At 41.4% G+C, this 13,923-nt stretch overlaps 1 protein-coding gene across 2 annotated transcripts in view; it reads left to right on the forward strand.

The window, feature by feature from the left end:
* Window positions 1-13,923, forward strand: part of Lmbr1 (limb development membrane protein 1) — a 128,717-nt gene that overhangs the window by 70,192 nt on the left and 44,602 nt on the right. For both annotated transcript variants that reach the window (XM_032907191.1, XM_032907190.1), the window contains 2 exons: window positions 808-872; window positions 4,553-4,625. In XM_032907191.1, coding sequence (XP_032763082.1) covers window positions 808-872; window positions 4,553-4,625 — 138 coding nt within the window. The remainder of the gene's footprint in view (window positions 1-807; window positions 873-4,552; window positions 4,626-13,923) is intronic.

The raw sequence follows: 13,923 nt of genomic DNA on the forward strand, positions 1-13,923 counted from the left end.
TAAGTACTCCTCATGGTGACACTGACAGGGAAGTGAGCTCGGCTTGGACCCTGGAAAGGGTGCGAGTTTCCTAATGAAAGCCCTTAATGATGGAGGCTGGTTTTTGAGTTGGCCCCTTTTTTACTGTTCTAAATGGATTTTAATAAACAGAACCGTGAAATAATTGGGTGCTTTGTTCACTAAGGAAAGCCTTTTACACTGGGCTGAAGACACACAAGCACAAGCATACACACATACACACATGTACCACAGAACTCTTAACACTATCCCATGTCCCCTCCCAGCCCCCACCATGTGCTCATTCTTTACATCCTCTTCTAGTCCAAGCATAACACTGGGTTACTTTAAATGGCAGGAATACAATTCTGTTTGATGAATTTGTGGTTTTTATTTTCAGATCTGTTTGGTTTCACTGAAGGCACCACACTCTGTTTCAGGGACAGTTTAAGTTGTCAAATGTCGTTCAGAGGACTTGGGACTGTGGCTGTCACTTTTACAGTCGCTTGGCTCTCAGTCCTCACAGCTGAAGCAGTGTGTGTGCTTTCTCTGGATCTGCTGAGTTTAAGCAGAGAGTGTTCCTTCTGTAGGATCTTGGCCATTATAGCCACTGTTTGTTCTCACAGTCCCTGTGATATACCTGCCCCCTCACGCTGCCTGGGCTTTCCACTAGGGGAGTCGAAGGGCCCCTGACAAAGTACCTGGAGAAGCTCATCTCAAGATGAGAGTGTACCTAGGTGCTCCTTAGGCTGCTTTGCCTGGCTTTGCATACTGAGGACCTCGTTCTCACCAGTCACCTCATTTCTACAGTGTGTACCCCAGTTGGCCTGTCCCGTATGTTCACAGTGATGGGCCAGTTGCTGGTGAAGCCTGCGGTAAGTATTTTATTTGTATTTGCTAAATACTTATGCTTGTATTTTTGGTTATGTAAAAATATTTAAAAAGCTGAGGACAGTATTTTTCTTGGTTTATTCATATTTTTTTAATGTTTTAAAATTAAGTTTTTAATCGTTGGAAAGAAAGTCTGTTTTTCCTTTTTAAAGTACTAAGTACATGCACTTAAGTAAAGTTTGCATAGAAAATCTCAAGACAGATTTTTCAGGCATCTGTAAGTATCTGTGTGTTCACTGCTCTGCATCCAACTGTGATGGTATCTGTTTCAAAGTCAATCACATAGCTGACTGGGATGTGGATGCCTCTGATTCTAGGATAGGAGAGGCTTGGGGATTGTGAGTTCATGGCTATTTGGGACACAGCTGTCTACAGCTAAAACAAATAAATCAACCAGATGCCCTAAACACACATAAAACAGAGACAGATGCAAAATTGCTCATATCTATGGTTTCATTTATAGATCGGTTTCTGAAAATATGCACATTGTGTTTGGATTATATTTTACCTCTTAGAAATGTTATATATTTATTTTAAAATGACTTTTAGTGGGTAGTAATATCTGTTCCTGTCTTTTGGGTCTTTGAACTATTTCTACAGATAATAACTTCTTAGCTATGCCTAGAAGATCTGTCATTTAAGTTACTCCCCTGACTCCTCACTGCCTACAAACTCAGCCTCAGATATCTACATGTTTGGGCTCCCAGCGTTATGTGTTGCCCACTCTTGCTCCTTCACAGACTGTCATAACAGTGTGAAGCTGCCTTGCTGCGTCCACAGCGTCTGTCTGTCCCTTTTGGGCTTGCTCTGTCTGCACTGCTGCTTACCTGCCACAACTCCCAGCAGGCTCTTGGAGGGACGTTCAGACACCATTGTGGTCACCATTGCATGCCTTCTCTACAGTTACTGGTGTTAGTGGCTTGTACCTGACCAGAGTTACCTGCTGAGCCATTTTGACCATGTGTCTGTCCTCCCTTTGTGGTGATTTCATTATGGGGACATACTGAGACAATATTATGGTAGATGCTCTTTCAGTAAACTCATTGTTTTATTTTGAAAGTTACATTCTCTCATTCAGTTCCCTCTAAAAGAGGTTTTGTGATACTAGATTTGTTTAGTTTTCTCTATTTCTGTTTTTTTTTTCCTTTCTGTCGACAAGTTTTCAATTTCCGTTCATGGTCTAAGGCCTTGTTATTACTCTGCCCTGTGCTCCGGACCTTCTCTGTCAGCTGCACCTCATCTACAGATGGCACTTAGAGGATAGGAAGCCATTATAATCTAAGTGCTGTTGACTTAGTACATCGCTGCCAGCCCCACCTCATTTATAAAGCAACACACTTCTGAGTCACTTGTCCCCATGTTGCCTTATTAACAACACTTCCACAACTTTACTTGTCTTTACTCTTTTCTTTTACCTAACATCCAGTAACAGTGGTTAGTTACTGAGTAATTATTCACCTGCCCCATACTGGTTCTAAGTGCTGTATGTGACATTCAGTTTCATTTCATCTTGATGACAAGTCACGTGGGTGTTGGGTGATGGTAGTCTGATTTTCTAGGTACGCAATTGGCTCTGGTCCAGGGAGGCTGAGTAGCTGGACACAGAGCCAAGTAAATGTAAGTTTGAACCCCGAGCCCAGGATCCAGACCACTATCTTCTAGTCCTTTATGAGTTCCAGACAAGCAATTTCCTTTGCATGAACTTGCCTCCTCTCTACCTCTGTGTTTGCACATGGCTTTCTCTGCCTAAAGTATCTGCTCTCCTCTTATAGTTTTGGCTATCATCAGATGTGGTATTATAGCCACCAGAAACATAGACTGAATGTTCTTTCTCCTCAGTTAGAAGTACTTTTTCCCTCTGACTTTTGCTGACTTTAAGCCTCAGTTTTGACATTTATTTTAATCTCAAAGTTACTGTGTGGAATTCTTGGTTGCTGTCTCCATGGGTGCCCATGACTGAATTCCTGTTAGTCCACAGTAGGAATGAGCCAAGACCCTGAAGGCACTTGGGATTTCTCCATGAAGCCTTTGCTTCTTAGGGTAGGAAGTGCTGGGATACTCAGAGGCACAGGGCACACACCTCTGAGATCCTGTAGTCACTCAGCTATGGTTAGCATTGTCAGTCATTTACTCTCAAAAAGGAAATCCAATTTAAATTCAAATAGTGGAAAGTGATAGAAAACAACAAGAGTTCTTGTTCCCACCCCCAAGAGTCACAATTTTGAGTTGCACTCCATTGGTTATCCAGTTGATCTCATCATAGACCACGCCCACTGATGACCTCATGATTTCTAGCATGTGTTTCTCAGCCTTGGTAAGGTCTCTTGAGAGGTTTCCTTCCCCATCCTCCCCTCATGTGATGATCATCCTGTGTCATTGTTTATTATCTACTTCTGCTTATTTATTTTGTTTTTATTGTTCTATTACTCCCACTGTGGATCTAGTTGCACCTCTATTTGGTAGAAGCTTCATGTCAGGTGAAGGGATGGTAGAAACTTGTGAAAGGATTGGAAAGCTGTGGATTGCTTTATGAATGTTTTCAGATGGGGACCACATAATTTTAGAGCAACTTGTCAAGTTGGCAGGTACACAGAAGTAGTTATACCATACTTACTTTTCTCTAGTAACTCTGCCCATTTTATTGCTTTCCTGGAATCAGTAACTTGGGCTTGAGTGAGAGAGAGAGAGAGCACTGCTGTTAACTTTCATACTTCCTTCAGTGCCAGGAGTCTTTTCATAGGACAGTAGGTTAATAAGGCCAGAACTGAATAGAAGTTTTAGGTTTTACCAGCTTTGAGACAGTAGAGACACTATCCCACCAGATGGTGATTGATAAGAGCTTTTCCCTGCAGTTGAGTGTTTATAAACACAATACTTCTTTAGGGCTATGTCTTGAATGGATTTTATGGCCCGAGCTTCCAGTACTCATGGAAGTACTTAACTGTATCTAGTTTAAAAAACCAAACCAAACCGAACCAAAACAGGATGTCCTGTGTATTTCTGATACAGTTTATGGGGTTTTTGTTTTGTTTTATTTTTATTGTTTTTTGTTTTAATTTTAAGACAGGGTCCCAGTGTGTATTCTTGCTGGTCTAGGACTTGCCATGAAGATGACGCTAGTCTACACATGGCTGCGAGTTGGCTTGTGCCTGATGAGAAGCCAGCATAGGCCTTTGAAAAAGCAACCAGTGCTCATAACCACTGAGCCATCTCTCCAGCCTCTACCTTACAGATTTTTGACTTAGAAAGTAGGTTAAAAAAAACACACAGGAGACAAATATACTAGATGATTTCTTCCTTTTAGCTCTAAAATAATAGCTTGTGCATAAAGATATATATGCTGTGTGTCTCTCTGTTTAAAATTCATGCCCCTGTTAGCCCCTGAGAATGCTACAAAGTGTAATCTCTTAAGCCTTAAAATATCCAATTTAGATGCATGTTATATCAAGTTTTGAAGAATTTGGTTAGTACTAAAATAGAAAAACATAAATGTATTAAAAATAAAGATTGTAAAATATACTCAAATTTTCATAAATTAGATTTTAATTTTAGGGTCTTAGTCAATACAACATATGGTCCTAAAAATGATAGGTTGCAGAGCCTGAGGTGTCATAAACATGAGTGTGTCACACTGTATTATTGAGTAGTTTACTTTTCAATTTAGATTCTTGAAGACCTGGATGAACAAATTTATATGATTACTCTAGAAGAAGAAGCGCTCCAGAGAAGACTACACGGTATGTGTGTCACATAGATTACACGGTATGTGTGTTACATAGTTAGATCAGGTAGAAAGCTTCTTTGATTCAACAGAGACAGACAATTGAAGAATGGAAATATAACCCTCTCTAAGGCTTGTAAGTGACAAAGGACCTTCCTGACACAGGGAGCCTGTGAAAATTAGAGGCAGGTGGACCAGGGCCAGAGGACTAGTGTCCTTGGAGGTAGTGACCCCTGGGGTCCTCAGACTTCTACAGTATCTCCTTGGACATCTGCAGTCCAAAGGTCTGCACACTGCCCCAGTGACCTGGGCCTGCTTGTTTTCTTCCTGCCAAGAGTTGAAGGTCCTCGGGAACAGTGTCGGATCAGGTGACTTTTATACCAGACTTGGTAAGCCTTGGTAAGTCCTTCACCATTGGACCTATTCTAGTTGTCAAATTGCCTTTGAAATTATTTTAGGGAAACTGTTTTATAGAGTGTTGCCATGTTTGTCCACTGTGGACTATTTCAGATAGAAACTAATAGGCTGGATTATTTATTATATAAATGATTCTAAGACCAAGTTGACATTTGACTGTATTAAGATTGTAAGCTTTCGTTGCTTATTGGTTAACATCCATAGAGTATAAGAAGCAAGAAGAAAAGAACATTTGGTGGTTTGCTGTTTTAAACTTTAAACAAGTATTTGTTACATATATGAGTATTTTGGCTGCATGTGTGTCTGCGTCCTGTAACACAGTGCCCATGGATGACAGAAGAAGCCATATGATTTCTTGGAACTAGAGATAGAGACGGTGTGAGCTATTATTTGGGTGCTAAGAATCAAACCTGGGTCCTCTGGAAGAGCAAGCCGTGCTTTGAACCACTGAGCTATCTCTCCCACCCCAATGATTTGCTAATTTTAGGAAAAAGTAGAAGTATGTCTTTAGTAAGTTAAACCTCTTAGGGATTTTATTATATATGGTATAATGTTAAATGCATTTTGCTGTTGCAAGTATTTTATATTTTAAATTATAAAGCAAAGGTATGCTTTACCCTTGCTCTGGGAAGAATTGTAAAACAGCAAGAGCATTAGACTCTAAAGATATGGTCATGCTGCTGGTGTGTGGAATTGATGGTGGCATTTTACTAATGGTGCATTAGTGTGTGGGCTGTGGGGTGTTATTACTGGCAGCTTTGGGGCATGTGTTTTCTCTAGTGCATCCTTTCAGTGCTCTAGACGGACCCTATAATTGACTGGTGGTAAGAAGGACTTTGCTGTGGGGCTAGGACTTGTTTCACCTTGAAGGTAGCATGGCATGTTATAGCCAGCTCTCTGTACTGGCATGGAATTCCCATGTCTTTTTAAATGTCTTAGTATAACTGAAATATGGAATGCCTCACTGGCTTCTCCAGTGTTCTCTGATACTTGAAAGTGCTGCTGTATAAAGTGTTGAGTGGTTTTGTTCTTTTTCATAAGCCATGTTAATGAAATAGTAAAGCTATGTTTGGGTATAGGGTCAGTGCCCTAAGGAAGCCAACCTGTTCTCAGCCTGTCCACTTTCTAAACCCCAACCCTGGTTTTGCATTCGATGTGGTGCAGATGAATTAAGACTATTTCAAGATGATACACTAGTTGACTGATGGAGAAGAAAGACTAAAAATAAAAAAGTCTTAGTGTCCAAACACATAAGAGAGTAGGAGGGATCCACAGAGTTCTACACAGAGATCTGAGTTCCATGCAATCCTGGCAGAACTCTACCCCTTGTGTTCCTCCCATAACCCCCTTCAAATGCTGCCTGGAGGTTCAAGGAAAAGGGTGTACTTAGCCCTCATTCTCTGTGACTGGTGACCGCAGATGAGTCCAGTGTTTGGACTCCTGACTCTATGTTTCTAAGTATCTTATTGCTGTCTAGGATTTCTTGTTCCCTGGCTCCTGTAATCAATCCATTTGTGACTTCTACACCTTCAGTCTCCTTTGTGCTCTCTTCACTGCCGTGTGTCCCTAGTACCTAGTACCTTACAGCTTAGCTCTACTCTGGGGGAGTGTGCAGCACTGTTGAACTCTTTCCTATATGCTGTCCTTTCTCCTGGAGTCCTGCTCACTCCTCTTCTCTTCTCTAACACTTTGATCTCTTGTAGTCCTGCCATTTCTGCTACCAGGCCATTCCAGCTTCTCCTGGCATAGTAGCTCCTTGTTCCCTAGAACTCTCTTTTCTGATGACTCTTTCTGATCTATTATTTTTCTATGCTTGTTATTATAGCCTTTCCAGTGTTTTGGGAAGTGTCATGGACTTCTGTTATGGTATTCTATCTGTCTATAACATCTTGGCCTTGTGCTCTGCAGTGATCTGATGCCTTACACTCAGGCATCTACACTCCTAGCTAACCTTCCTGTTTCTTCAACTCTTTTCTTGTCATTTTCCACTTTCTACAGTCCTTCAGCAGAGATGCAGCATGCCACTCTCTCAGTAGCCTTCACCCTCATATGTACAGTCTTATAGCTGAACTTTTTTTGCTCAAGCCACATTGACTGGTAGATTAGAAATGGAGCCTGCTTTGTTCTGGGACTGTGCCATATTTGGTGAAGCCCAAGCCTTGGCTGCTTTTCCTAATTTGTGCTTATTCCTGATTATCTGGCTGCTCTTCCTACTAATATGTTACCATTCCTTAAGTTTTACTTTAAAGTCTTTGGATGATTTTTCTTTTTAAATTACTTCTTTTGCCTTTTGACATTATGATTATTTTCCTCTTTCCTTTCCTTACTCCAAACCCTCCCATATTACCCCCCCTTGCTCTTTCAAATTCATGGCTATTTTTCATTAATTGCTGTTACATACATGTGTATATATACATATATTCATAAATCCAACCTATTCAGACCATATGATGTCACTTATATGTATGTTTTCAGGGCTGATGGTTTGGTGTTGGATTAACCAGTCAGCCTGCTTTTCTCTGGGGAGGACTGTTCTTCCTCTCAGCACGACTTAGTTGTGTCACAGGACATTTGATCACACTGTGAATCCTGAGATTGTATTATTCACTGAGAAAGACAACTTTTTCTAGTTTTGGTGTGGCTCAGTCTTTAGCATACACTTTTAATCCCTCTGGCTATAATATAGATACAACCTTATTGTACAGTTTTAATTCTAAACAGTGAAGGTAAAGTTAGTTTGTAGAAGGCAGCACCATGCTTGAAAGGATGTCTAATTGAGTAGCAGACAAAGTGACTAATCAGAGAAAGATTTGACAGAATAGGATTTTCTCAATTCTCACCAGAAGAGACAGGAAAAGGAAGCTTCTTAAGAGAGCAGCACAGAGAGGGAAGGAGGCAGTTTTGCTGGGACAGTTATACAGAGACTCATTGGCTAGAGAGAACCAGCTAGACACAGATGAAGGCGGAATGAGCCAGAGAGTGAGAAGGAGCCAGAAGATTAGAGCAGATTGCCAAAGTTAGTCAGAGGCCAAGCAGAGCAATTCAGGAGAGGCCAAGAGAGAGAAACCAGAGTGAGTCACTCAGCTTGGAGAGGAGCTTGAGCTAGAACAGCTGTGTTGAACCAGGCACTGTGAGACCAGAAAGAACTAGAAAGATGTGGTGAGCTTATTCAGCAGTAAATCTCAGAGGGTGAAAGCATTCTAGGCGTAGATAAGTTTGTTTAGGAGGCTAGAAGCTTTCAGGACCAGTCCTAGGTTAGCAGTTAGCCTGGGAGGTGACAATCACACACGAGAATAAATGTTACTTTTACATAGCTACCTATAGTTCTTTGTGTAGAGTTTTGTGGTGAGTTGAGGCTTATGGAACAATAAGTAAAAACAAGGAAATTTAAGCCACTTCCTAGTCTGTAGGCAGGGGTAGGGCCTGGGAGAGTGGGACAGCAAAAGCCCCTGGGCCTACTACAGGGTTTGAAACCTCAAACTCCACCTGCAGTGACACACTTTCTTCAACAAGGATACACTTCCTAAGCCTTCTGATTTTTTAAAAATAGTTCCAGTCACTGGTGGCTAAGAATTCAAGTATATTAGCCTATAGGGAGCATTCTTATTCAAGCCGCCACATTCCTATTCACAGTAGTCTCAAAGGAGATAAAATTCCTATGAATAAACCTTACCAAGGTAATAAAGGACCTTGACAATGAAAAATTTAAACCTTTGAAGAAAAAGATAAAGCCACTGGAAAAATTGAACAACATCCCATGCTCATGGATTGGTAGAATTAATATTGTGAAAATGACTATTTTTACTTAAAGCTATTTATAGATTCAATGCAATCGCAGTCAAAATCACCATCTCATTCTTCACAGAAATAAAAATAACTGTCTTATAATTCATATGGAATCGCAAAAGACCTGGGGCAGTCAGAACAATACTGAACAGAAGAGGTCAGTGCTGGAGGGAACACCATTCCAGATGTAAGACACAGCTTTAGTAATACAAACAATGTGGTACTGTCACAGAAATAGACCAACGGAACAAAATCTAAGATCCAAACATGAGTACATGTAACCTCAGCCATTTAATATTTGGTAAAGATGTCAAAAGGATAAGCTGGAGAAATGAAAGCATCTTCAATAAATGGTGCTGGGAAAACTGGATGTCCACCACCGAGAAGAGCTATATCTGTCATCTTGTACTAACTCCAAGTGGAGTAGGACTAAATTTGAAACTGGAAACGTTGAAGCTGCTAGAAGAAAACCCAGGAAATACCATACATCATATAGGTGTAGGAAAGGACTTCCTGTATAGGATTGCATTTGCCAAAGAATTACCGCCAACAATTGATAAGTGGAACTTCCTTAAGTTAAATAGCTTCTGCACACCTAAAGAAGCAATCAGGTATACATGTAAAGAAGAAGTCCACAGAGTGGGAGAGAAACGTTGCCAACTATAGATCTGACAGAGGATTAATATTGAGAATTTAATATGTAAAAACCCCCCTCAAAAAGAGAGTCAAAGCACACCTAAAATCTCTAAAACAAAAAGAAGCAAACACACCCAGGAGGAGTAGAAGGCAGGAAATAATCACACAGAGCTGAAATCAACCAAGTAGAAACAAAAAAGACCATACAAAGAATCAACAGAACCAAAAGCTGGTTCTTTGAGAAAATCAACAAGATAGATAAACCCTTAGCCAGACTAACCAGAGGACACAGAGAGTGTGTCCAAATTAACAAAATCAGAAATGAGAAGGGAGACATAACAGAATCAGAGGAAATTCAAAAAATCATCAGATCCTACTACAAAAGCCTATATTCAACAAAACTTGAAAATCTGCAGGAAATGGACAATTTCCTAGACAGATACCAGGTACCAAAGTTAAATCAGGAACAGATAAACCATTTAAACAAACCCATAACTCTTAAAGAAATAGAAGCAGTCATTAAAGGTCTCCCAATCAAAAAGAGCCCAGGCCCAAATGGGTTCAGTGCAGAATTCTATCAGACCATCACAGAAGACCTCATACCAATACTATCCAAACTATTCCACAAAATTGAAACAGACAAGCACTACCGAATTCCTTCTATGAAGCCACAATTACTCTTATACCTAAACCACACAAAAACCCAACAAAGAAAGAGAACTTCAGACCAATTTCCCTTATGAATATCGACGCAATAAAATTCTTGCAAACCTAATGCAAGAGCATATCAAAAGAATCATCCACCATGATCAAGTAGGCTTCATCCCAGGTATGCAGGAATGGTTTAATATATGGAAAACGATCAATGTAATCCACCTTATAAACAAACTGAAAGATAAAAACCACATGATCATTTCATTAGATGCTGAGAAAGCATTTGACAAAATTCAACACCCCTTCGTGGTAAAGTCCTGGAAAGAACAGGAATTCAAGGCCCATACCTAAACATAGTAAAAGCCATATACAGCAAACCAGTAGCTAATATTAAACTAAATGGAGAGAAACATGAATCAATCCCACTAAAATCAGGGACTAGACAAGGCTGCCCACTTTCTCCCTACTTATTCAATATAGTTCTTGAAGTTCTAGCCAGAGCAATCAGACAACAAAAGGAAATCAAGGGGATACAGATTGGAAAAGAAGAAGTCAAAATATCACTGTTTGCAGATGATATGATAGTATATTTAAGTGATCCCAAAAGTTCCACCAGAGAACTACTAAACCTGATAAAGACCTTCAGCAATGTGGCTGGTTATAAAATTAACTCAAATAAATCAGTAGCCTTCCTCTACACAAAAGAGAAACAAGCTGAGAAAGAAATTAGGGAAATGACACCCTTCATAATAGTCCCAAATAATATAAAATACCTTGGTGTGACTTTAACCAAGCAAGTGAAAGATCTGTATGATAAGAACTTAAAGCCTCTGAAGAAAGAAATTGAAGAAGATCTCAAAAGATGGAAAGATCTTCCATGCTCATGGATTGGCAGGATTAATATAGTAAAAATGGCCATTTTACAAAAAGCAATCTACAAATTCAATGCAATCCCCATCAAAATTCCAATCCATTTCTTCAGAGAGTTAGACAGAACAATTTGTACATTCATCTGGAATAACAAAAACCCAGGCTAGCTAAAACTATTCTCAACAATAAAAGAACTTCCAGGGGAATCACTATCTCTGAACTCAAGCAGTATTACAGAGCAATAGTGATAAAAAAAAAACTGCATGGTATTGGTACAGAGACAGACAGGTAGACCAGTGGAATAGAATTGAAGACCCAGAAATGAAACCACACAGCGATGGTCACTTGATTTTGACTAAGGAGCCAAAACCATCCAGTGGAAAAAAGATAGCATTTTCAGCAAATGGTGCTGGTTCAACTGGAGGTCAGCATGTAGAAGAAGGAAGATCGATCCATTCTTATCACCCTGTACAAAGCTTAAGTCCAAGTGGATCAAGGACTTCCACATCAAACCAGATACACTCAAACTAAGAAGAAAAAGTGGGGAAGAATCTCGAACATATGGGCACTGGAGAAAATTTCCTGAAGAAAACAACAGTGGCTTATGTTCTAAGATCAAGAATCGACAAATGGGATCTCATAAAACTGCAAAGCTTCTATAAGTCAAAGGACACTGTGGTTAGGACAAAACGGCAACCAACAGATTGGGAAAAGATCTTTACCAATCCTACAACTGATAGAGGGCTTATATCCAAAATATACAAAGAATTCACGAAGTTAGATGGCAGGGAGACAACCCTATTAAAAAATGGGGTTCAGAGCTAAACAAAGAATTCACAGCTGAGGAATATCGAATGGTTGAGAAGCACCTAAAGTAATGTTCAACATCTTTAGTCATAAGGGAAATGCAAATCAAAACAACCCTGAGATTCCCCCTCACACCAGTCATAATGGCTAAGATTAAAAACTCTGGTGACAGCAGATGATGGCAAGGATGTGAAGAAAGAGGAACACTCCTCCATTGTTGGTGGGGTTGCAGACTGGTACAACCATTCTGGAAATCAGTCTGTAGGTTCCTCAGAAAATTGGACATTGAACTGCCTGAGGATCCAGCTATACCTCTCTTGGGTATATACCCAAAAGATGCCCCAACATATAAAAAAGACACATGCTCCACTATGTTCATAGCAGCCTTATTTATAATAGCCAGAAGCTGGAAAGAACCCAGATGTCCCTAGTCTGGGACATGGGCCATATGCCTTTGAATTCCACCTCCACCTGTAGAACAGATCACCCAGTCCTCTGTTAGGTCCTCTGCCTTGACCCTGACATAGCATGAGACCCAACTTGAAGGCTGATGCTGATATGTCAGTGAGGTACTAGAGGCTGGGAAAGGAGGCCTCGGCAAAGAAGAGATGATGCTCAGAGGTACAAAGTCTTAGAGAAGCAGTGCTGTGAGCTAGTGCACTGCACGGAGAGTACAGCTAATAATGAGGACAAGTGCTGGCAAAGATGCAGGGATACGGGAACACTTGGTCACTGCTGGGAGAGTACAAACTGCTGCTGCCACTCTAGGAATCAGAGGGGATCTTCCTCAAAAAGATGGAAGTAAGTCTGCCACAAGATCAAGCTCTGTGTCTTTGTATAGAGCTACTTGCTGATTAGTGTTCACTGCACCTCTATTCACAATAACCAGGAAATAGAAACTTCTAGATGTCCTCAACTGATACATTTACACAATGTATAAATGTGTGATACATTTACACAATGGTAAGTTGTTTAGTTAAGTGGATTTATGACATTTACAGATAATAAATAGATCTGGAAACGGTCATTAACCCAGATTCAGAAAGATAAATATCACATTTTCTCTCATTTATGGATGTTAAAGATTCATAAATGAGAGAAAATATGTGATGCACACATACCCATACATAAGTTTTAATGGGACTATCCTGTAATAGCACCACAATTCTCCTCCTAAATACCTTGGGCTGACAAAACCACAGTGCCAGGTTGCATTCCCTCTTTGTGAGTTGTTGGCTGGTGACGTTCCGGAGACCCTAAACATTACAGACAGTGTTTTTGGTTACCCTTCCAAACTTGACAGAAAGGTCCAATTGCTGAAGTTTCTACATACATGCATAAATTAGGCTGGTTCAAATCTGGACGTTTCATTCCTACTGGCTAGTTTTCATAGTGCAGGAAGATGCTATTGCAAGCTACTGGAGAAGAAAAGTAATCATGTATTACCCAACTGTGAACACTAGGAGCTACAGTAGCAACTGGCCTGACAAACCATGTATATATGAAAATAGGTTTGCCTCTTTGTTCTAGGTCTTGGCCTCAATGCTCCTCCTGCAGGACTTGCCATATTTGTGAGTGCAGCAAGTATTGGTCCTTCGTCCTCAAGCACCTCTGCTGCACACTGCCTCCCTCTACTGCACACTGCCTCCCTCTACTGCACACTGCCTCCCTCTACTGCACACTGCCTCCCTCTACTGCACACTGCCTCCCTCTACTGCACACCGCCTCCCCCACTGCACACCTGCCTCCCCACTGCACACTGCCTCCCCCCACTGCACACTGCCTCCCCCACTGCACACCGCCTCCCCCACTGCACACCGCCTCCCCACTGCACACCTGCCCACCTCTGCTGTACACTGCCTCCCCCACTGCACACTGCCTCCCTCAGCTGCACACTGCCCACCTCTGCTGCACACCGCCTCCCCACTGCACACCGCCTCCCCCCACTGCACACTGCCTCCCCCACTGCACACCACTGCCCCCACTGCACACTGCCTCCCCACTGCACACTGCCTCCCCCACTGCACACCGCCTCCCCCACTGCACACCGCCTCCCCCACTGCACACCGCCTCCCCACTGCACACCGCCCCCACTGCACACCGCCTCCCCCACTGCACACTGCCTCCCCACTGCACACGCCTCC

The sequence above is a fragment of the Rattus rattus genome, chromosome 6 (genome assembly GCF_011064425.1).
Source record: "Rattus rattus isolate New Zealand chromosome 6, Rrattus_CSIRO_v1, whole genome shotgun sequence".
NCBI lineage: Eukaryota > Metazoa > Chordata > Mammalia > Rodentia > Muridae > Rattus > Rattus rattus.